Source organism: Folsomia candida, unplaced genomic scaffold (assembly GCF_002217175.1).
Source record: "Folsomia candida strain VU population unplaced genomic scaffold, ASM221717v1 Fcan01_Sc010, whole genome shotgun sequence".
Classification (NCBI taxonomy): domain Eukaryota; kingdom Metazoa; phylum Arthropoda; class Collembola; order Entomobryomorpha; family Isotomidae; genus Folsomia; species Folsomia candida.
This window is the reverse complement of record NW_019091202.1, coordinates 1,858,275-1,883,244: the sequence shown is the minus strand read 5'-3', so window position 1 is coordinate 1,883,244 and position 24,970 is coordinate 1,858,275. Positions and strand designations below refer to the sequence as shown.

General features: G+C 35.9%; 3 protein-coding genes and 1 long non-coding RNA gene across 5 annotated transcripts; 1 reads left to right on the top strand and 3 right to left on the bottom strand.

Annotated features, from left to right (window-relative positions):
• Positions 1-932: 932 nt before the first annotated feature.
• Positions 933-9,302, bottom strand: LOC118436877. Its single transcript, XR_004835755.1, has 2 exons — positions 4,821-9,302; positions 933-4,727 (listed from the first exon to the last, which is right to left on the bottom strand). It is a non-coding gene; the product is annotated as an uncharacterized LOC118436877 (long non-coding RNA).
• Positions 9,303-17,131: 7,829 nt separating this feature from the next.
• Positions 17,132-20,289, bottom strand: LOC110854559. 2 transcript variants are annotated; one of them, XM_035855533.1, is made up of 2 exons: positions 19,902-20,289; positions 17,132-19,520 (listed from the first exon to the last, which is right to left on the bottom strand). In XM_035855533.1, the coding sequence occupies exon 2, from the start codon at positions 19,504-19,506 to the stop codon at positions 18,676-18,678; it is 831 nt and encodes a 276-aa protein (XP_035711426.1). In that variant the 5' UTR covers positions 19,507-19,520; positions 19,902-20,289; the 3' UTR covers positions 17,132-18,675. The 2 variants fall into 2 exon arrangements, with proteins under 2 accessions (XP_035711426.1, XP_035711425.1); XM_035855532.1 differs by having other exon boundaries at positions 19,826-19,954.
• Positions 20,290-20,887: 598 nt separating this feature from the next.
• Positions 20,888-22,828, top strand: LOC110854670. Its single transcript, XM_022103133.2, has 2 exons — positions 20,888-21,632; positions 22,074-22,828. Exons 1-2 carry the CDS (start codon positions 21,451-21,453, stop codon positions 22,465-22,467), a joined length of 576 nt encoding a protein of 191 aa, XP_021958825.1. The 5' UTR covers positions 20,888-21,450; the 3' UTR covers positions 22,468-22,828.
• Positions 22,829-22,951: 123 nt separating this feature from the next.
• Positions 22,952-24,834, bottom strand: LOC110854669. Its single transcript, XM_022103131.2, has 3 exons — positions 24,480-24,834; positions 23,579-23,742; positions 22,952-23,053 (listed from the first exon to the last, which is right to left on the bottom strand). Exons 1-3 carry the CDS (start codon positions 24,565-24,567, stop codon positions 22,970-22,972), a joined length of 336 nt encoding a protein of 111 aa, XP_021958823.2. The 5' UTR covers positions 24,568-24,834; the 3' UTR covers positions 22,952-22,969.
• Between the last annotated feature and the right edge of the window lie 136 nt (positions 24,835-24,970).

Genomic DNA, 24,970 nt, shown 5'->3' with positions numbered 1-24,970 from the left:
GTAAGTCAACAGTCGTAAAAATATGACAAGATGTTAACTGGGACATTAAAAAATGTCCAACCCACCTTCAACAACTTGTTCGAGTTGAAAATCAATTCACAGGCGAAAGTTGAACTTTGACCTACTCTTCTTGTTCTGGGTAGTACAATATTTGCAGTAGTAGATAGGCACAAAAAATAGTAAAGAAAAGGAGACGATAAGATCTTCAGAAGTGGGATCCAGCGGATAACGTTCCTCCATGTCAAGACAATGAATCCTCTTTTGAATTATTATTATACATTAAAATTTGCTTCTGCAGATTCGTACACTATGACATTCCAAGTTCGTTCATACATTTCGAAATGGAGCAAGGCACCAGAAAAATATTAATCTGCTTGTTTATTTTAACCTCGAATCAACGTAAGTAATGGTTACCCAGAAAACATATCTATTCTTCGCACTTAACGTATTTGAGTTCGACAGATTGGTCCTGTTCATCAGAGAAATAATTATTAAGTATAACTTGTGTATCTCTCACCTTCACTGACTTTGTTTCTATTACTACATTTTATAGAAACAGAAATCAAGCAAAGTTTAATCAATTTAAGTATCTAATCTCTATGAATTTAAATCGATAAATTCTCGATACTCGTAATTGGCCAAGGTCAAAATTAGGGAACATTATGCATCCCCTCGTTATTCTATTTTAGGGATGATGCGTAAGGATGGTGCGGCATTTATAATTCCACCGCACCCCCACCCCCATCCACACCCAGAAAAAGAAACTACCCTTGTAACAAATGTACTGAACCTGAGTTTAAACACATGGACTTAACAACACAAAGAAAACACTTCGAGTCTGTTCATCAACGACTAGTATTGTTAGATGTGGCGGTGGCGGATGATAATATGCAGAGATGCAAATACTGAATCATTGGCAGCGATGTGTGGTGTTCGAGTCTCAAGCAACGACTACTTTATTAATGGTTCGGGTTTCGTACAACACCCGACACTACATATCCCAGGAAAAAAAGTGATTTGTTTACAAACAGTTTTTGGTTTAATTGCTACTAACTATTATAACTAACAAGCTATTATACTCTTTTTTAAAGAGTTTGATATTTACCATTAATTTACAACTTACACAAATGATTAAAACTAATAACACTACACATTAACAAATACAACCCTGGTTAGTTTGGGTTCATGAAACAAATAACTGACTCTTCTTGGATTTACTTCAACTCGGAGAAAGTTTCTTTACCCAACTTATCTGGTGCATGGACATAATGTAATCACAATTACTACCCTGTTTATAACTTGGCATACATTTTGGTTGGTACTACTCTCCTCCTCTTATTTACTACATATGTAAATACATATCATGGCCAACCCGTGCTTACGCTAAACTACTGCAGTTTCAGTAAAACTACTGTCAGTAAAACTACTGCACACAACTGGTGCATAATAATATTCCGTTGCTGTTAGGAAGTTATTGACTACGTAAAGTTTAATTAAAAATGGGCAGCGTGCACATAGATTTTGAATTATTGCAACAAGTACTGCATTTATTGCAACATAACGTGCACGTAACGTAACGTTTTTCAACCCACTGTTGCACCAACTGTTACTAATGTGCATCAAATTATAAGTAATTTACAATTACAGAGGGTGTTTACAGATTTTGTGGAAAGAGAATTTTATGGGTAAACTGCGAACCCTTTATCCGTTTTGGCGCCAAATTTCGAACACGCAATCCCCAAGATCACGGTCACACATGTACCAAGTTTCAAATTTCTATCTTCAAAAATGAGCGCAAAAAGTGACCTCAAAGTGGAGGAATCGGTGAAAGGGGTTTCCAAACAACAGACAATTTTTATCTCTTCCATTGAAAAAGCGTTGTTCTAAGCATCCAAACCCAAAAAATTCAATCGGACTGGTGTCAGGTTACTTAATGTGTACCGGAGAAAGATACCGAGGTCATTCCGGGGTTTGCCTTTAAATCTTGGGCGTCCGGTTGGGTAAATACGGTCGTATATGAAAATGTCGCATCGTGATGGATGCAAACCTTGTCAGGCTCCCCAAATTGCTTCTTTGCAATTTTGACCTCCAACAACTTATGTAAAACACTGTCCATAAAGTACTTCAAGTTTATTTTTGCATTAGACCCCTCAGGTATCAATGTTCGCACTCCACAGTCCGTCATTGCACCTGCCACCAGGAATCAGTCAGACAACTTTTCCTTCTTTTCAGACCCATGCTTTGAAATCTGCTTTCGGTCGGTTTTGCAGCAAATTGTTTTTGTCCTGTTGAAGTTTTGAAAGCAGCAGAGTGTCCCGTCCAATGTGACGACAAATTCGGAATTTTTATTCCCAACATGACCTTCAAACAGCCTCCGGCTGTTAGTTTTTTTGTTTACCATATGGGTAAATTTAAGTGCGCGGACTTTCGCATTCCTCTGCAAGGCTTTTTTTAAAATTGTGCTATAAAATACGATTAACATGTCCAGGAGACACCTGGGATTGCATTGTGACCTGTCTTTTGGTTGCAGGATTCTGATTGCCATCATGGCGATCATAGTTCTTCAGGGTGGCAAAATTCATCGTTTTGAGGGGTATGCATTTCGTCGCATACGTTGGTCGGATGAAACTAGTTACTGGCGTTTTCTTACAAAATTGATACAATTATATGTGGGGGACACGATAAGATGGGTTCTAAATGTTTGGATTATCGTTTGGGCACTTCTCGCGGCCAAATTAGCTTCGGAAACCGCTTTTACGGTACGTCCACTTTGAGGTAACTTTTGGGGGCCATCTTTGAAGATGGAAATTTGAAACTTTGGGCAGGTTTGGTCGTGACCTTCGAGTTTGTGTGTGCCAAATTTGGTGCAAATTGGATTACGCGTTCAAAAGTAATACATGTAATTGTTTTTCCACAAAATCTGTAAACATCCTGTAACGCTTAATAACGGCAACTGCGATCACCTCGCTACCAACAATTCAAGTGAAATTCTGGCAGGTACAGAACGCTGTATGCCTTGCAATTTAAATTTTGCTGGGCAAAGAATCGCACAACAAAAACACTTTGAAGAAGTGCATACCAAATACAGACCAAATAGTTGTCACTGGTTTCCAAATTAGTGCTGATTGCGAGGATCAAGTTGTGAACTTAATAAAACAGGAAATCCGAAGTCAACAGTAATTAATACATACTCTAAATGAACTTTTTACATTCAGCTTCAAAGTGAACATCGCAATTTTGTTTAAAGGAACTGGATAAGATAAATACAATTTTGCAAATCAGCTTGCTCATTCATACACACATTTAATTGAAAATGTTTTGGACACAAAATTTCAAAGGTAAGCATTTTCTCTTACTTATCGCTAAATTCAATAAGTACAAAGTACAAGAACTGTAGATGTTGTAAATCTACATAAATGGTCGTGGCAACTGCTTATTGGCATTATTCTTAAATAGTTTTCAACACCACACTCAGTCCAAGCTTCAAAATTTACCAGAAACTTAACAGCTTGCAGACCACTACTTTCCTGGTGTTGCTGCTCCTCGGGGGGTCAGTTCCTGCGTCTTATTGCTACAATATTAATTTCATAATTTACATTCGGTACTAAATTTTTTTAAAAATATTATTACGCAGCTCCGCTTCTTTACGTAACTACAAACGTTACACTACTCTCGGCCTGGGAGAAATCGTGAAATGTGGCGACTGCATGAATAGAAGTAAGCTTAACTTACCACTAATATTTTAACATAATTAACTATGGTCTACATGTTTTACTACATGAAATAATTCCCTATTGATTGATTGATTGATTTATTAATTTAATAAAACCCTTTCGGGCAAAACCTGCCCATAGAGTACATAGATTTCATAATTATAAAGAATGTAATTAAGTTATAGAGCGGGTTTCGTTAGTGCCATAATTAGTTAGTGAAAGCAATATAATATATATTTAATATTAAAAATCTTGTGAAATTATTTAAAATTTCATTAAATTATTTAATTAACAATCCATCTTCAGGCATATTCTTCTTAGCCCCTTTCGGTCAGCATCAGTCCGATTAATGTATTATATAGCTTGTTTTATTTTATTTTACGGTATTGTATATTTTGTGCTTATGCCCTAGCTATGTTCACGTTCTGCTCGTTGGATCTACGTGCTGCTTGAGCCTGCATATTTATCATGAAACACATGGCCAAGTTCAGCGACATTACGGCTAATATCCCTGCCAGCAAATAATAATTATTACTATCAGATTTGTTCTCCTCCTTCGCTGCTTCTAACATGATGGAATTGTTTTTGTCAATTTCCTCCACCATTGCCGTAAGCCCCTTGACCATTTCCTCCAGTTAGTATGCACTAACAACAATATACTGAAGGATACCTTTCTGTGTATCGTCGAAACCCTGCTTATCACTGACTTCTTTTGACTTCCCAAAAGCAGCTCTCACACCAGAGATGAACTCCATGACCCCTGTCCAGGTACTTTTTGCCGTTGCAAACCTCACCAGGGCCCCATTTCCCTCCGTGGTTGTAGTAAAGACGATAGCCAATAGAGCTACGACAAGATATTTACCTACGTTAAGTTCATTTTTGACTCGTATCCTATTTCTGACAGTAACGCTAATTTAAATCCTTACTAAAAACAATTCCCTATTGTAATTTTCTATTTATAGATAACGCGTACGTGGTCTGGGATTCTGATGAACAAAACCTTCCCCGTGCTAGCTGCATAAACACCGACACGATTTTTAGAGTAGGTACAATATTATTTCATATTATTACGCTGCTATGCTGCTTGTTATTTTAATCTCAGTTTACTTTTTCTAATAATTTGTTCTAATTAAATTCCAGAATCCGTGCAGACTTGCCCAAGCCGTCATTGTTCAAGAATGGGACTGCGTTTACCTCCTCCTTGCTAAGAAACAGACGCTGCTGTCGCTCCTTCTTGGCCCAGAACAGGCCTCCCTGGTGCAGTGGCTTATCTGTCCATCTGGGGCAGGTCAGCAGTAATAATTTAATTACATTCGTTTAAACACTTACTCTCTTGGGCATAAACACCACAGCAATTCATACCTATGTATGCACACTAAAATTACAATGATATGATTAGCAATTCCAAATTTCTTCATAAATGTATGTATACTGTTACCTGCTCATCAATAAATTATTTGGCCTTAACTTATCATCATGATATGTCTAAGAAACACATTTACTTGACTATTTTTATTTGCATTACATACCTTGAGACTTCATACTATCTAATACTGAGCTATAAATATTCTGTATTGTAATTGTATTTGCATCATCTTCAAAATTTCATATTATTTATACTATTTAAATACATACATTTACCAAGTTAATTTGCATTAATTACATAACTCATATCTTATTTCCATACTGGTTTACTCCACACTGGCACCAATTTCATTTGAATCGTGACATTGTTTTTTATACAATTCTTCATTAATAATTACAATAACTACTAAATAGAGCAAAAATTTTCTTTTTTTCTTTTTTTTAAACAATACCACTGAATTAAACTATGCATTACTAATGTATTCATGTCGAATTATCATGCAAAACGACACATTTAGCAGCCTCCTCTGCAGACCAGAGTAACTAGAGAGGCAAACTTCTCAACTAAGCCACCGATTCAGCACGACTTAATTTGCCTGCTTAAGTATATTGGATAATATAATATCGTGTGTAAACACTTCCATTATGTATTTAAGAAATATGTCGTGTACCGTTACCATAATATATGCACAATATTAAACAAAGCTTTCTCGAAACTGGCATATGATTCTTCGGTAATAATATTATTTACTCGTAGGGACGGACCAATGCTTTGTGCAATTGTTGCTAATATTTTAGTGGGAGTGGGCATGCAACACAGATAACAACCAATTAGTATTGTTATTATTACGAGTACCACCACTACAATAGTTGTTACTGCCGTTGTCCAAGTTGTTATTGCCGTTGTCCAAGTTGTTATTGGGAGGGCATCAATATGCCACGTCGGGAAAAACGGTGGTGGTGGTGGCTGAAATGACTCCACTGGGATAGATAGGTCCAAATGACTGACTGAATTCTTCCATTTGTTATTCACATCATTGGTTGACACGTTTACTGATTCATTATTTGACATTACCAAATCCTCCAATTTGGTAATTATGCCTGGAATTATGTTGGTTGAACCTGCTGTGCCAATGTTACTTCCGATGCAAAGTAACGATGGAGGCGTCCCTCCACGCAGGCCTGTATTGCTTCATTAAATAAGGATTGTAGCGTTTGCTGGACCACTGAGCTTATTAAAAATGCCAATTCGTCGTGAATTACAAGGGTTTGATTAGCTATTTTCCTCACCGAATTCCGAGTTTAAACACATGGACTTAACAACTCAAAGAAAACACTTCGAGTCTGGTCATCAACGACTAGTAGTGACTATAAAGCAACCACTATTGTGTACTAACTGTGACAAATTCTTTTGTGACGGTAGAAACTTCAATAGACATCAATGTATCCTTCCAAAAAATGAACTCGTGAATCCCCAAGACGCGATACTCATTTTTGTCGATCCCAAACTCTTCATACCAAACTCAGCCGATGAAATTGACATTATTCGCGTATTTGAACGTCATAACTTAACTAAGTGACCAATATAAAATGCAACTACGACAACTTCTGCACACATTTATACTGTTTAATCCTTACTAATACGTCTCAATATTTACAACCCTAAGTGCAATGAACCACAACTATATTAATTCTCAATGAATTAATGTCACTACACTCACGTGCTTCTTACTTCATTTTATCCCTGCAAACTGCAACCTCAGCTCTGATGTTGCAAAATTTGCGACCAACTGCCAACGTCTCTCCTTCGCCTATAAATGCAAGGTACACATTTTCATGAATTTCGTATTGACTGCTACCTCGCCAATGTTTATCACTTCCTCTCATGAATCCCTGAAAATGCGAGGCAGCATTTTTACTCTAATTTTTAGGGAAAAAGTACAACACTCGATATTCCCTTTTTACGTCGCGCTTGCATATAAATACAGCTTGGTACAGCTAGTTCAACATCATTACTTTTACATTCTATCCCCCAACTTCACCAAATCCCACAGTACTCTTAGCTTGACAAATTTTGAAAACCGTGCAACTCTTCACCACCGTGGCCGTACTACTCCTGAGGTGATCTTTCGAAATTAGTCGAAATACGTATTAATAACAACAATAACTTAACATTTTAACTACGGCTCAACTACCACACACTTTTAAATCATTAACATTTTGTTCTGCAGCAGCGATTGCTGCCAGTCGTCCCAAGTGCCATATCCGCACAACTCCCTTGGAATAGAGGGAGTGGGGCTCCAGCATCAAGTGCTTGGAACGCAGTAAATAATTAACAATTATGATCTATTTAAAAAAACTATTACGAAGATTCCGTATACGCTTCCAAGTCTTTTCATATTGCAGATGGTTCCTTTGTGGTGTGGGAAGCCGCGTAGCATTGTCACCCCCGCGCCGCCTGCATGGACGCCGACCTCATCCTCACCGTAAGTCACTACTCAACACCGTACAATTACACTTAAAAATTACCATAATGTTGTCTCTTAGCACGAATACATTACTAATACCTAACAACTTGCCTGCTTTATTCAACAGAATTATTGCAGACTTGCGGAGACAATTATGACCCAGAAATGGGATTGTTTAGACATCTTTTCATCTCAAAACAAACCCTGCTGTAACTGATGATTGGACGAGCGTCACTTATTGAGTGGCTCTTATGCCCACTCGGAGGCGGCTATTAGGTACCACAAACAATTTTTAATCTTACGTAGTCACCAATTCGTAGCTTCACAATATATACTACTTATATTTAATTTTACTTATTGCTGACTCAAAACATTTATTTCTTATCATGATTTAAGCACCACCGCCTACCAATACAACTTACTACCTTATTCCTCATTACATATTATTAATAAAATCCTTCTCTTCCACTGAATTCAAACACCCATCTCTTGCTTCATCATATTATTGCACATACGAATTTCCAGTACTTCAAATTCAGGGCCGCACAATTTCCTTCCATCACTACCACCACTGCTAAATGTTACTGCATACACTTATTGCATAAAATTTACTGCATCAAATTACTTCATAAAAATCTCGGTATAAAGTTATTTCATACATTTACTGAATAACATTACAGGTTATAATTGTATACACACATTCATAATCCTCCTAGGTAACTATTAACTAGGTAAAGATAAACCGTGTGATTCGCGTGAACCTGTAAATTTACAAAATGACGCCTCACATCCTCTCTACTTATTTGGCACTCACTTAACAGCTCAAGCTGGCTAAATTATCACAACTGCACACTACATTTCTCTGATTTAATTATTAATCGCTGTTAACTATTCCTCTATAAATAAAATAAGTGGAACAGCTTCTGCATTGCTCCTTCTTGACTTAATTAATGCCCGGTTATTAATTTAATAGTCATTTGTAAGTATCCATTTGTATCCACAACTAATCTACGTAGAAAATACGCCGTATTAATTATGTTTGATTTCTCTTTCAAAGGTCACCTCCTAATAACTCCTATTACGTAATTCCCATTAGCTACAAAAGTTTAATTACTGCGGCTAAAATTATGTATAAAAATAAGGATAATTACACAATAATTAATTCTCACGATCTCAACATTACTGCATACTTTCAGGATAATTACTCCTCCATCGTGCACAACACCTCACTGAGTAAAAATGCGTAAACAGCATAAATTGTGTAAATTCACAAAAATTACAGTTGACGTGCTCTCTGAATATTAGATCAACTATTAATTAAATTATTCTGCCACAATGACAACTTTCACAACAAGGGGCCAGTAAATAGCTCCTCCTAGCTTAACTAATGCCAGATCCTGGTAATATTCTGCCAAGTTTTTACACCAGACTATTATAAATTAAACACGACTTAACATCAACTGGTGAAGGTAAATATATTGAGGATACGAAGACACACACTACTACAAGCTGCACTTTTGCCGGAACTTCATGAACTCATTCTCACTAATCCGAGTCATCAGACCATAATGAACAGGTAGGAATATATCGAGCAGCCTGTGGGTCCGTACGCCACCGACATAGCTCCTCACGTTCCGATGGCTTCACTCGGATCATCTTGCAAAGATCTGAAACCTTGCTTGCACTCTTACCTACACTCTAAATAAAAATGAGTAAAATTTACCCAAGGTTGGGTAAAAAAGAGGATGACACAACTAGAAGGTAAAATTTGTCCAACGTTGTGCAAAATTTATCCAAAGTTGTGCAAAATTTGTCCAATGTTGGGTAAATTTTACCTTTTAGTTGTGTCATCCTCTTTTTTACCCAACCTTGAGTAAATTTTACTCATTTTTATTTAGAGTGTAATTTTTGCATATGTAGTTTACGCACTATTCGTGCATCCAAAATTACTAAGTGTGGCACTATTGGGCGCTTATCTATGCGAAGCAGGAATGTGGCTAAAGTAGACAAGTCATGAGGTCGTTCTTTTCCATCCGTGAAGACATCCGCTATATCTTCATATTCCTATGAGCAAATCAAAAGGCTTTTCATGTCGCCAGTTACATTGTGCCCAACGACTTTATTGTTAGTAATGCACTTGACCACTAGTTTTTGCACCTACAGTGTTTTTGCACATTTGAAAACTATATCCTTCAACAAGCTCAGACTCTGTCACACCACTCATTTGAGTAGCATAGGAACAAATTAAATTATGGTCCCAGCGAATTAGTGCAAATCAAAATTATTTCATTGTCTTCGTCCACAACTGCCACTACTGTGGCAGAAGCAAAATGTTTATCCTCGTCCTGGAATTCTTGATCCCAATAGCTCTTAACAATATCACTGGCCTCCTCATGTACGCTTAATAATGGCGCTTCCTCCAATGGATTGGACCCCCGATATAAATTTACTTTCTTTACACTTAAGTATACATATTGATTCTTAGGAATATTGTCCTCTCTAAAAACTAAGTAACTCCCTCAAATGCCTCGAATGGCGTGACGAGCTGACCCTTAGGTGCATCTTTCAACAGTTCAATTTGCTCTTCCCACTGCTTCATAATCTTTGTGATAAAGTTCTCTGGCATCTAATGCACCAAGTGGAGAAGAAACGTTTCACGATCCTCCATGCTTGACAACTGCCACTGCTCTTCGAGCGCAGTAATAGTTCCCATGATGTTTAAGTTATTATAAATTCTTAATAATTGTAAGGAGAGGTATTTCTTTCAATGCGATAAGTACTCCAAAGCTTGCTTCATGCAGTGCCTACTGACGTCACTCCGTTTCCATGGCTCATAGCACAACAAAGAGAAAAGCTGTCGTGACTCAGACACTATTAACTCCCACTTAACAACTTTCTCCCAGCGTCACTATTCCGAAATGCATGTGGCAAGAGGACTGGTGCAGACCTACATTTGTGTACCTTGCTAATTCGGCAAATGTCAGAAGTGTTGAAAATTTATATATTTTCCTCACAAAAGGAAAAATATATGTTTAGTGCTTCTTTGCAGTTTTACCTCTCATCCATACGACTTATGCTAAAGAAAATAATTATATGTGCACACTTAAAGTAAATGCTGCCATATTTAACAGACAAATATTTCTTGTTTGTATGGAATCAAAAAATAGTTAAACATTGACATGGGTTGTTAGTTAGTTTCATGGTTGTTAAATATGGCAAAATTGCAATCTTCTTAACATTGACACAGATGGATTCATATATGAGACTCGTATAGACAATCGCATGTGAGGACAACATTATGGAAATCCTTTTGAGCGTTCCATAAAAGACTTTCCCTTTCAGTATTAATTATTGTGAGGTGATCTGTTGTGATATGAGGTGATATAATAAAATATCTGCATAAATTGCAGATCCTGATGGATCCTGCCGGATTGCATCATTCGATTGGATTGGGATACAATACAATTACCTTTGATAAGTTTATTACATTGCATTATGAGTGAATTTGAACAAGTTTGCATATCGTCGTACTAATTCATAAAAGACCTAAGTGCAGTCGGTGGTTAATTCAGAAAAGACCTAAGTGCAGTCGGTGTTTAATTCAGAAACGACCGAAGTGCAGTCGATGCTCAATTCAGAAAAGACCTAAGTGCACAGAAAAAAAGTAAAAAAAGACGTATGTGCAAGTATGTGTTTACTTATGGCTAAATCGCGCGATATATATGAAAAATCATTTTGGCAAGATTTAGCCATAACTAAATAAATACTTGCACATAAGTCTTTTTTACTTTTTTTCTGTGCACTTAGGTCTTTTCTGAATTGAGCATCGACTGCACTTAGGTCTTTTATGAATTAGTACGACGATATGTTCATATCTTAACTAACTACATATATATTTTGCAGTTCGATCGCAGTGGGAAGGAACAAAAACCCGGAGCAGAATAAGCGGAATCCGAAAAATCAGGGGCCCAGTAAGTTTGATGATTTTTGAAGTGATTTTTATATGAATGAATATATGATCCCTATGAATTTAAATCATTATCGGTACTAGTAATTGGCTAAGCTCCTATTATAAACCACCATTATTCCCAAGTACATATGTAGAAGTACAATTTATGCCTCTTACTGCTACATTATCTAAGTTGTGAAAAAATTTATCATGTTTTGTTATGACAGGTTCTTAAGTTATATACTCTAATACACAGAATTGCATATGACAATTTTATACAAGTTACATATGAAATCCGGCACGGATTAAAATTATTGTCGCAAGGGAGCAAAAACTATTAATACATGTGTGATTAAACGATTGTATTATTGTGTAAATACATTTTCGTATACAAATCTACATTCAATCAGTCTCGGGCATTACCACATCCTAACGTTTAACATTTATGACCTTTAGTATTCAGTTTTTAGTATCAACATTATAAAGAAACGTGTCTGGAAAAGGTAGGAAGCCAACCCATTCAATTGGTAAGAAAATATTACATACCAAGCCATTGAATAAATAGATTCATTCAATATTATTAAGAATTTAGGAATTTTTAGTTATTGTTAGAATTCTTCCAGCTACCGGATTCCCCAAACGCGACGTCAACAATCGAGAGATCCAGAAATCCGTCGACCACGGATTTTTTGCATAAACTAAAGGACTTCTGTAGCAACTGTCAAGCCTCCTAAAGTAATAATGGCAAAGGTGAACTATAGCAACTGAAATACGACAAAGAAAGATGCTATACTAGAAGAGACCTACAGATGGAGGGACGAAGCGAATGCTGTAAGTGAAATAAACTTTTAAATATTGGAACATTTAAAAACTTACGAAAATCGAGGTACAATTGTATTTTCGTAGTACATCGAAATGGATGAGTTTAAACAAAATTAGATGAACTATTAAATCATAACAATCAGGAGAAGCTTCTTAAGAATATAGTAGCTAGCCCTTAATCCTGCGGCGGAGAGCTCCAACCCCAATGCCAAAACACCAATCAATCTAATCTTTGAATTGACCTCACGAGTGCCGGTAATACGATGGAAATATCGGAACAAGATATGTACATGCTAAGCATTTAAAACCTAGGTTTATTTCGTGGATCGAGAAGTGTAAATTAAGTCACCATAGGAATCTACTCGAATCAGAAATTATTGCAGTTTTGCAATTAAAATCCTTACGCCCAAAACAAAAATTTGTTAAATCAACACCGCCGCTGTAAATATATGACTTAGCCGCATTGGTTAAAATATTGGATCCGAGTTATGAAATGCTATGACCGAGCGGAAAAATTTCATTACCACTCGGAGTCACAATTGTAACCAAGGTGGTTAAGTCATATATTGACACCGTGTAGCCGTAAAATGCGTTTTATTTCACGACTCGTAAATAATTATATGTAAATAGTTATATGTAAGAAATGCATATGTGTGTAATAGGAAAAATGCATATGCGTCTCTGGAGAAAACAGCTTCTCGGGGTGAAGAAGGTGTTTTGCCCAGAGGCGAATTCCAGGTTCTGGAATTATGCATCCACATCTTCTTCGTAGATAGTCTTTGTTCAGCCCTTACATTGATTGCATCCTAAATAAAGCTAGTTTCCTTTTTCTCGTCTTTCACACAAAACTATAACACCGACGTCAATTTATTCAGCATAAATCAATACGCATCGTGACAATACTGCAACATACTGGTGTTGACTTGACTTTTAATTATAGAGCTTTTTTGCACGCTATGACGCAAATGTACCTTGGATACTCGACAGAAATATTATATCGATGAGGTGGATAAGGTCGAATGATTTGCAAAGGAGAATTCATTTACAGGTTGATGAATCAGTAGGTAGATTCATAAAGAGATACACATAAAGAAAACATTTTAAGAGTTCAAATTTTACATATTGACTATGGTAATTTTAAGATTCAATTCTTCCCACATAATTAAATTACAGATTTGTATTCTATTTTTAAATGCAACATTCAGCAATACTCCAGAATTTCAAACAACGATGTAATAAGTAATTTAAAATTCTTTAATTTTCGCGATGTACATGATTTCAAGAGTAATTCGGTAAATGAAATCCCCCGAACACCCTTGCCTAAACGTAATAATCTTATAGCTCATTTATAGAAAATGGCTTTCTGCATGCACTTCAAAATTCAGCTTAATGGCGGGCATACGGAAGCTGAACTACGTGGCCAGGTTTCAAAAACTTTCAACACAGATAACTGTTGAATCTATCAATATGTAATCCTTTGAATTTGGATGGATTTAATAAATTGTTACTCAAGTTAAAACTGCTTAAGGTAAAATATGTTCGAAATTTTTATATATGTACCAATACATACACACATTATAATATTTACACTATAATTATAAACATTTTCCCCAAATATTTTCGTCATATTGGAGTCTGCCGGCCTGCGGCTGGTTAAGTATCTCACATTTTTTGCATACAACTTTATATTGTTTTCCTTCGCAAAATATTAACGGGGTAGATTAATCCAAGGAAACGAAAATACCTTCAGACAATCATATATATGAATGTACAAATGATAAAAATGGCATATATGTACGAGATCAACTATTCATTTTATAATCTCTTTACCTCGAGATTGGAATGAAACGTACCTACTTAAATAGATTTTAAAATACGGGACAAATTGTAACCTACTAAACATGGATACAGATGGGTTTATTTACGAGGTGTTCACCGAAAACTTGTATATGGAAATACGTTAAGGTATAGAAATATTGGACACTACAAATTATCCTTGGCATAATTTGATTATTTCAACAATCGATGCGAAAGGACCGTGTGTAAATCAGTATGTATGAGAACGTTTGTTAGAATGCTCATATTAATGTATAACTGATGCAGGAAATTAATTAAAAAATGAAATCCATTGTTTCTTTTAAATTTATGTGTATCCATGCACCCATATCCATACCATAAATCTGCGTGAACATAAACTAATTGTACCAACTTCCGGCAGAATTTTACCAGATATATCTAAAAAATCATATTTTTCTACAAACCTGTCCCAGGACAAAAAATGATTGGCCCTGACTTTTAGTACGATTGATATATGTAGCTCTACATTTAAAAAATGAAAATGATGTTAATATCTACGTATGCATTGCGTGCTAAGCGGTTTAAACCTGCCCCGCCAGCATGCACAAATTGACTCAAGAAGTTATTCGTGTATGAATTAACTTCTGTAATTTTGGTCCATAAGTAAATAAATGAGCATAATATTCTATCCTTGCCGAAATTAAGTTAAACTTGATCGGTTCCGAATATGTACGTGTGTGTGCACAGTACCAAGAAAACCTTGTCTATTTGCAAAAGTATGTATCAGTCACGACATAATTTAGGGACCTATTAAAATATTATGCTTAACTTACTATACATATGCTCTAATCATATTAAATTAAAATAGTACTCCAGTAAACTAAATCACTAATGAATTGCTAAAGTTTATGCGAACAAAGACGAAATTTTTTTTCTCACAGTTGTAGCGCTGAATTTCGGCATTATTGGACCTTGAGGTGAAGTTGAAGTCTTCAGGTATCGTCGACGTTGGGTGTGTCCTATTTCGTATTCCAGCGACGTAATTGGTGACCATGAACTGTAAAAAATGGTACCAACGTTGTAAATACAAATGCTAAAAATTATGAGTTCACTTACACAAATGCAAGTTTAATTAAATTAAGTGTCTGAAATATTTTTTACCAATACCATAAATGATCTCCGGTCGATACGGAAATTTTTTCTTCAAGAGATGCATACTAACACTTGTATTTGTAGATACCCAGCAATTATAAAAATGCAGCACTGTAATTGTGATAAACTTGAGTAAATTTAATTAAATCTGGCGAAAGTTGGTTGAAATATACACATGTGCTTTCACCTTCTGCGATCCAATTTAATTCTTCTGTCCGAATTTAAATTAACACAAATTTACAAAATATGTGTCCGAATTTACGAAAAGCAAGACACAGTTCACTTTGTTTAATTTACTCTTCCGGGAGAAATTTGGATTAGAACTTAACGAACCAAATTATTTCTAGAAATTTAAAATATGATAGAAAAAATTACAGATTGAAGATTTTCACATAAGACGTTAGAAAATTTTGAGGAATAATACCTTAAAAATAATGGGTCGAAACCCGGCGTAAATATTTCTACATTTTCTTCAGATAAATCAGTTTGTCCAGATGGCTGACGTCGACGTGGTTGTTGCTATGGCAACGAATATTTAATGACGTCTTGTGCCTTGCTAAATTTGCGATAAATTGATGCAAATGTGTATATGTGAATTTCAATTTATTCCACACCAAAGTGAGCATACATATGGATGTATGTATGGCAGTTATGTGTATTCAGTCAACTTGAGTGTAGACATATGTATGTAAATAGGAGCCGTTCAAATATAATGTATATATTATTATGTTGTGGTGCGTATGTGTAGTTTTTTAATGGAGCATAGAAATTTGTTAACAGCGAAATAATGCATTTTTTTATGATTTTACAGAAAACCTTGTTTAATCATACATTTAACTACATCACATTTGGACGGTCCATCAACCGTTCGACTCATCTTAAATGTCAAGGGTTACCAAGACAAAGTCGTGAAGATCCACATTAAGGAGAAGTTTTGTATGTTGGGTGGATGATTGAAATGGTGGGAATAAGCTATACCGGCGGATTTGTGTATCGACCAAATTTTATGGATAAGCAGTAATTGTACATATGTACATACATACGTGTAAATTGTAATGATGGATATTCAGATTATGAATGATTTTATGCATACCTAATACAATTTACTCATTGGAATCATCATTCATTACTTTAATATCATTACATTGAGACGTGTGCGAGACATGGTGGTGTGAGGTTGCTCTCTCTCCGACTCTCTTACTTGACTACAGAAGTGGGCGTATTTAGTTAATTAATTAATTAATTACGAAAAGAATTACTATTTTGGAATTTTGGAAATGTTATCTTGTCGATCATATACTACTAAATTGTGACATTTGAAATTGTTAAACAACTTTGTTACAAAATATTGGACACGAAACTTTGGTGAGAAATTTATCCCATGAAAAGCTACGTTGAATATTTTTACATGAACCTTTGTAATTGTAATAGAACGTTATTGTTATAATTGTTGCACTGTGACGAAGTATTATTGTACGTTGTATTATGTCAATCTCCCCTGGCCGCCGTTCAACCAAACTGCAGTGAATTTTGGGTGTGGCGGGGATAGGGACGCCTTGCCTTCCGCACCTCGACCTAGAGGGGACGCCCAAAGGGTCATCCGTTGGGAACCATCGGGTTTCTGGGGACGCCCGGTCGCACCCATGGAACCTGACATCCATCATTTTTTTTCGATTGCTGGGGGTGGACCATTATCATGATTACTACATTGGGATTCTGACCTCACCGTGCTTGGAATGTGAAACTTGACACCGTCTGCTCATTGTGCTCGTACGACGAATTACTAACGACCGAACTGCTCTCGTATTGTGTATTAAGCACTGTATGTATTTAGCCTGTATTGGGATGCCAAGTGCTACTTGTGGATAATGCCCACAACTGGATACTTACTTTACTTGGTTATGTATTTTTGCTAAATTTGACTTTTACTGAAATTAAGAAGTATTAAGCATTGTATGTATTTAGCCTGTATTGGGATATGCCGAGTGCGACTTGTGGATAATGCCCACAACTGGATACTTACTTTACTTGATTATGTATTTTTGCAAAACGTGATTTGTACTGATATTATGAGCAACTTCACACCACCACAAAACTTTGCTGAGAATATTAATTGCACTTTTGGTATTTTAATGCACACGTCTCCGGTTACGATGTTAGATATTACGTTGTAATGTTATAGCATATTAAGATCTGTAACTGTATGGAACTTGTCATGTAAACTGTAATGGTAATCTTGCTATGTAACTTGAATAGAATGTTAAAACCTGTGAAATTGGTTAGTTATTTTCCTGAATCGAAATTCGTAATATCTGTTGTTTTTGAAAAATTGGAGTTTGATTTGTAACCCGTTTAACTGTTAAATGATGTAAAATTTTTGGTCGTGCTCTATGGGCCGGTTGGCTTGAAAGAGTGGTGAAATAAAGCAATACAATACAAATACAAATACAATATCATTACACTGTACGTTTATGCATTAGGCACACACATATTTATCTATGTCAATATGTATCACACATGATGTATATATGTACAATGTATACTGCCGGTGTGCACATGCAATACATACGTATGTACACTAAAAGCTATAAAGCGTTGTATGTATGTATGTATGCATGTACGTATGTACATATGCAGAAAATGCAACGTTAAGTTAATTTGTTCAATGGGTTAGTGTATCAAATGTGTATACAAATTGTGAATATATGTATCAAAGGTAACTGTAATATTTAATATATGTATAGCCTGTAGAACTTAGGATTAGTAAAGTATATGGCAATGTTGCGAAAACGTTGCAAATTCTGCAAAGTCGCAAAATTTCAAATCATTCTGACATCATCCAGAGATAATGCTGAATTGATTAAACTTAATTGTCTTCCACTCACCTCAACTGCATGCTTTCATTTGTTAAAAACGTTTAAAGCCTGATGCACAAAATTCTGCATTATTTGAACGAGATAAACACCGTTAATATTTTAGACACCCGACCAACTCATCAGAGGTAAATGGTCACAAATTACATACTGGTCATATGTATGGTGCAATTTTAAGTAATTTCAAATTTTATTGCATGACTATACATTTTTATATACTTTGACACGGTATATTGTTATTAATTTGTAGGTTACACAATTAGTAATTACGAATATGTAATTCGAACCAACAAAAATTCACTGATCCTTACTTCTAAAAATTAAAACTATGTATTGTAAGAATTTTTATATTAAATTGGGAACGTTAGCCACTGCTGAATAATTAATTTGGCAAGATAAACTTACAAAATTTTAAATTATTTCTTTAAACAAATGCAGTGTTACCAAGACGAATCGCGTGGAGATCTTCTCATTGTCGTCTCCCCCAGGGGCTGATGGTATGCCCCCTCCTCACCCTCCTACTTATGCAATCAGACTTAAAACCTGGGAAATTGGTTTATTGTAGTTACGCACGTAATGCAGAGTTCTCCAAAGCCTTTGGAAAGGTCAAAGGTCGTCTCGTGTGTTTTTATACCACCCCCATCAAATTGTTGCGCACCATCCGGCTGTGTAGTTCTGCCGATGAGCCCCACAGTGCAAATAGTGACCATTAACATGAACACAATTAGCATCGCCACGAAACAAGCGCCGATTACGAAATTTATGGGCCGTGCCCAGTTATATGTGAAACCGGGTTTGATATCTACTTCCATTGGCTCCTCTTCCTTAATCGGCGTTGGGTCCCACTTAACCAGGAAGTACAATCTACCTGACAAATTGCAAAACAAGACATCGAAGACATTGTCCCTCTGGTAGTCGTACTTCCTCAGTCGAAATCCATCCTCCCGTCGAAGAACCTCAATCAAAAAAATATGTGCTATACCCTCCGCGCCTTTAGGCATATATCCGTGCAGAAAGAATCGTGAATTATTTAATGGGATGTTGTCCTCAAAAAACTTCTCCAACTCGTCCTCGTCCTTATGATAAAACGATTCCATGACGGGGTTGTTGTAGCCAATTTTCTTCAACTTGTCCACGACTTCTATGTCTTTAATGGGTAGCAACCCTGCGGTGCTTCCAAATCCTGCCTCAACTTGCGACGCTGTCTTGCCTGCGGCTCCGGCGGCGGTAGTGTAAAAGCAGTTTACAATTCCCTGGGTGTCGTTAACCGAAGCGGCCCAGTCGCGAGGGTCCCAAGTGCATGAGAGATTGGGGTCCCTGTATCTCAGGGGGCGTTCTAAGGGGGTCGCGAATCTTTCAAAGATCATGATGCTGTTGATATCTGAAAATTTAAAGATATATGTTTTTCATAAATTTGACAAGTTATGTATTGCCGTTTATAAGATAACAAGTATTGTTAAAGGATAAAATGTGATAATTATGTAAAGACAAAGCTTTTTAAATTTTATATCTAAATTTTTCCTGACGAAGGTCACTGTAAACTGAACATTTGTACAATTGTATCTGTATGTATGTGATAGAAAGCTCGCATTAAACTAATTTCAAGAAAATATCCTCCGATTTCGCCAATACTAAAGATATATATTTTTTTAAATATTATATAACTTATTTGATTTTACTACATACATGAAATATGGTAGTAGTCGAGATTGAAAGAAGAGAAACGTATTGGTTATATAATGACTCATGCAGACCGACTTACTTGCTGGATTTGTGTCGTATGTGTGTAAGAGCTGTGAAGCGAATGTGCCAGAATAATCGGGTAAAAGGTAATATATGCAAATATGTGCCGGTATTTGTGCATAAATACGTATGTATATACATACGTAACATATCCAATTATTATAACGAGATAAACCCTTCCGATAACAATTTCTGGAGAGCTATGCTTATCTGCTGCTGGTCAACGTAGCTTATCAGTTGTGTGTCTCATCCCCCAAACCTGAAATGTTCTCCAGCAGCTTACATTCTGCGTAATTATGATATCATACATACGTTTCCGAAAACAATGTAAGGAACGTTCTAAATAAAAAATGTTAACCCACTAATCAGTAGGTACATGGAACCTTTTTTCAAGCTACACCTTTATTGCCTAACGAGCTATATCAAAAAATTAAGACAAAAATAAGGAGTCACATGACATTTATCTTTCCGTTGAATGGCCCCTTTGAAGAAAAATATACGCGGTTAAGTTCAATTTTTGAGCAAATTTTTTCCTGCTTCTTCCTCCACGGGGCGAAAACCAGGGAGGAGTTCGAACTTTGACCCCCAATATTTTCTTCAAAGTGGCCATTCAACGGACTGATACGTGCCATGTGATTCCTAATTTTTGGCTTGATTTTTTGATATAGCTCGTTAGGCAATCCCGGTGTAGCTTGAAAAAAGGTTCCATTGTAAGTTAAGAGTACGACTTATCAAATGTAGAACCCGACACAGGGTGTGTCACGCGATAGTATATTACATATGTAGAACCAAAGTGTTCTGAAATTTTTTTTAGTTCTGATGTCAGATAATTTGTATAATTTCAAATTGAAAATTTAACAAATCTATTGAGTTGCGTACAAGACTCCCTACTTGGTTGGCACTGCCAACCGGGGGGCCATAGTTAAAATCATGTTTCCAAAAATCAGCCAAAAAATGTCACCTGCTTTTTATGATGAAAATACTACTTTAGAATAACATCTAGCATTTTGATTTGATTTTAAGTAAACACACGAAATTTTTCCATTACTTTTCTATTTGACAAGTTGCTTGCTTGCTCCAAATTCAATCTTAAATGAATGGAGCCCCCACACATGGTTAGTCAAACGGATTTCGCTCTTGCTTTGTAAAATCGAAAAATTTCACGTTTTTACTTTATGAAAATAGTAAACATTATTTTAAATTAATATTTTCGTCATAAAAAGCAGTTGTCATTTTTTGGCCGATTTTTGGAAATATGATTTATCTGCCCCCCTCTTCGCCGTTCTGTTCCAGCCAAGTAGGGAAGCCTGGTTGCGTATTTTACCAATTTTTAACATAGCAGTGAATTGATTCCCAATTTGCTTGCCTAGCAAATAAGTTACCTCTCAATGCTAAAATTATCACTCATCAAAAGTATTATATATGCTCCGCATAAAATGATAAGTATTTATGTATAATGATAAGATAAATAAATCCAACTCAAACCGAGCAGTGCAAATCCAACATAAGGTACATATCTGTACCACCAAGTAAAAATAATTGGCAGTAATTAATTAAATATTTGCAACATGAAATTAATCTTCCTTCTACCCACTCTAATCGTGGGGTGTGTCGCGGTACAAAATTCTATCACGATTTACAACTCGACCGATCAGCAAGGTGAGAGTATCACGTTTACCGAAAAATTGGCGGATTTGTCGCCATGGCGTAGCTTTCTGGATTCGGCACAATCATTCTGTGCGACAGGAGTGTGAGTCAAAGAATGACAAATTTTTTCAACCATATTCGTGCATTTGTCAGTTAAAATTTTATTTCGAAGATCATTACAAGTTTGAATTATTAGCAAAAAAACAATTTTCGCAAGTTGTTAAAAACAATTTGACTCGAAATATCATTTGCAAATTTAAGCCAATATTTAGTCCGTAACTGTTTTTCAAATTATGCGGCGATACCAACATGGAAATTTGAAGTGGCAGTTTAAATTCTCCCAAAGCTTCGTATTTGTATTAAAATATTTTAACAATTATTTTTAAAAAATCGGGCAAATGTGATTTTTTGGAAATATTTGACCAAAAATTTACTGTCGGCAAAAAATTAGATACTAAAAATGATTAAATTTATAAGTAGTTCTTCCTTTGCGTAATTTTTTCATTTTTTTAAAATTTGACATATTTTTAAAAATAATTATTAGTTGGATGCTCTACAACCAGCGGAATTTCGAAGTCAGTCAATTCTGGTTTGAAAACAAGTGTGGAAACTATCTCCGTTTCCATCTCGGAAATTCGATCCGATTTCCCGGCTTATCGGACACCGACGCCGCGTCGACCCTTTCATTCTTCAATGGGACGTTTCTATCGCCATGGAGTGGGCTGGAAAAATTGGTCGTGGCGGATTCCGACTCCGCCGTGGGATTCGCGGCGACCTGGATCATGGTGATGGGATCGTCCAACTGGACGCTGTACTCGGCCGAAAATTTCCAGGGGGAGGAGACCTGCATTTTTGAAAAGGATGGTGGAGCTCGTGGGTGGTACGAGTTGGACACGCGGGGCCGACAAGTTAATTCGGTGCGGCGTGGGTGCAACTAAATTTTTAAGAAGGCATGATTTTTGCAAATAAATTGTTTTATTTTGCAATTTTTGCGAAAATAATAGAGAAATTTGCTATTTTTCTCAAATATTTGTCCCCCCTTGGTTATGCTGCATACTTGATTAATTTTTAAATGCACGTATGTAAATGTCATGTCCTAAATTGTTCACTAATTACTTAAATATGTGATTTTATTACTCAATGCTTAAAATGTAAATATTTTCAAATATTGCAGAAATTTCCATATCATTTATGTATATATAGCAAATTTTCATAAATATTCTAATTTTGACATGAATTTGTTATTAAGCTCAACCATGTTATGCAGACATATTTTAGTAACTTTAAATTTCAAAATTAAGATGATCACAAAAAATTAAACTATGTATGTTGTCAAAATTTTTATGTTTATTTCTTGTATTAAAATAAATAAAAGCTTCAAAAGGCATACAATTTTGTTCAGTTTATTTCTACTTAATTACTCTAAATCAATAATTATATTTACGCCTTGTCATAAAATTCCTTGGCATCTTTGCCCGCTTGTACGGTGTCCTTTGCCATTTTCTTGTAGTCCGCATTTTTGGCCTGGTCAGAGATGAAAAAAGCATTAAAAATTAAACGTGGTATGGAAACTTCTTCCCCAAAAGGCAACGGGACAATCTCCATGATGCATAATTATTTTGCATTTTGAACCCAACTTGTGATTTTAAAAAATGTGAACATTTTTTATTTTTAGCGGTATAAGAATTGCATGGTTATCTATAAGTAGTATTAAGCAAAGAACGAGGTACATGAAAAATACGATGCGTGCATAAAAACAGGGCCAAAATATTGAGACAATTAACGCCATCAATAGTAACTTTTGTAAAATCCATGCATTTTGTAAAATCATTTTGCAAACTTGAACCAAATATTTGGAAATACGCATTTGATCGGAGTAGGTTTACACACGTGCATAAATGCATAAATAAATTTTCCTCAGAAATATTTGCAAAATTTGATAAAAGTTGGAAATTTACAAAATCAACGGATTTTACAATGTTTCTAAAGCCTACAGGAATAACTTCATTCATTCGTATTAGGTTAATTCATGCTTTGTTCAGTGTTTACCTCGTGTACAGCTTTCTTCCCAACATCTTTTACAACGTCCCAGAAACCACGCCCAACTTGATGATGCTCCTCCTCGTCGTCGTCACTTTCGTCGCTTTCGGACACCCCGTTATACTCCGGACCTTCAAACGATGAGTCTTTCGACTCTGCGTAACCTTCGTAATCTGCGATACAACGATGTTAACGTTAATTGAAGCAACTCACGGTAAACAGTGTACTTGGTAAATAGACATTCTAAAATTCGAAAATTCTGTAAACTTACATACAAACTGTTAGAAAATTGTGTAAATATTTCTATGAAAAATTGGGTTACTATATAATTTTTGTAAACTTTCTCAAATCAAGAGCGTGAATTGTCTCATGTTGACAAATATACACATGCGATGCTCACGGGGATATTTGTCATAAAAATAAGCAGACCCATGTTTTTGCTCTGTTTCGAAACTGACCCACTCGCTTGGTGTGGTACGTAAATACACGCTAAGAAACCGGGTAACTAAGTTATTACCAGGCTGAGTATCTATGTGAGTATACTGCATGGTGATTAATTTATTATTGAGTGGTAGAAAATTAGTTACCAGCAGGTAATATTTTCAAATTTCGCGAACGGGGTTAGTACCGGTCTGGTAACAAAATGTCTACCCCTCAATAATAAGTTAATTACCATGCGGTAGAGTCACATAGATACTCCGCCTGGTAATAACTTGTTACCGGGTTTCTTAGAGTGTAAATTACTCCCTTCGTAACCTTCCATGTAAGAGTTTGTAATCTCACAAATCTTTCACACGGGTCAAATTTTAAAACTACAAAACTCTGATTTTTGCCTTATTTTTGCAAACACCCAAAAATCTTCCTAATTTTACAAACTATTGCGTTACTCGTATTTACAACATACTCTTACCATCTTCTAATTCTTCCGTGCTGGCGTCCACTTTTGTTTCAATGAAGCACACGAGTAGGAAAATTATCAAGATTCGCATGCGATTCATATCGTTATCTGAATTTCGATAAGTACTTGACTAATTAGTTTGATTAATGGAATCAGAACACACACCTTCAATGAATGAACACAGGCACATCTGCCCATGCACAATTTCACGTACGTGACCGGTACACGTTTTAATTCACAAAATTGTGACACACTTTCATACCTTAATTGTTAATGGGGGAAAACAATTTATGAAACGGATGTACATACATAAACCACGTGATAAATTTTGGTGATGCAATCTTGGTCGAGTTGAATAGATGTTTTATGTAGCATGATTTATGTACGACAAATCAATCCAAATTAATTATTTGTATAGGCATTGTTCCATACACTGTCATTGTTGTCCTTCCGGGTCACAAATGTGTGTACATTGCACGTCTCGCCAGACAAGTCGCTAAATC

What these genes read in the sequence shown, in the direction of transcription:
- LOC110854559 (XM_035855533.1), bottom strand. Translation starts at nt 19,506, where the DNA reads ATGATCTTTGAAAGATTCGCGACCCCCTTAGAACGCCCCCTGAGATAC.
- LOC110854670 (XM_022103133.2), top strand. Translation starts at nt 21,451, where the DNA reads ATGAAATTAATCTTCCTTCTACCCACTCTAATCGTGGGGTGTGTCGCG. An exon ending in TCATTCTGTGCGACAGGAGT is followed by an intron (nt 21,633 to 22,073) that starts GTGAGTCAAAGA and finishes AATAATTATTAG; the next exon opens with TTGGATGCTCTACAACCAGC.
- LOC110854669 (XM_022103131.2), bottom strand. Translation starts at nt 24,567, where the DNA reads ATGAATCGCATGCGAATCTTGATAATTTTCCTACTCGTGTGCTTCATT. An exon ending in CACGGAAGAATTAGAAGATG is followed by an intron (nt 23,743 to 24,479) that starts GTAAGAGTATGT and finishes GTTGTATCGCAG; the next exon opens with ATTACGAAGGTTACGCAGAG. An exon ending in GGAAGAAAGCTGTACACGAG is followed by an intron (nt 23,054 to 23,578) that starts GTAAACACTGAA and finishes ATCTCTGACCAG; the next exon opens with GCCAAAAATGCGGACTACAA.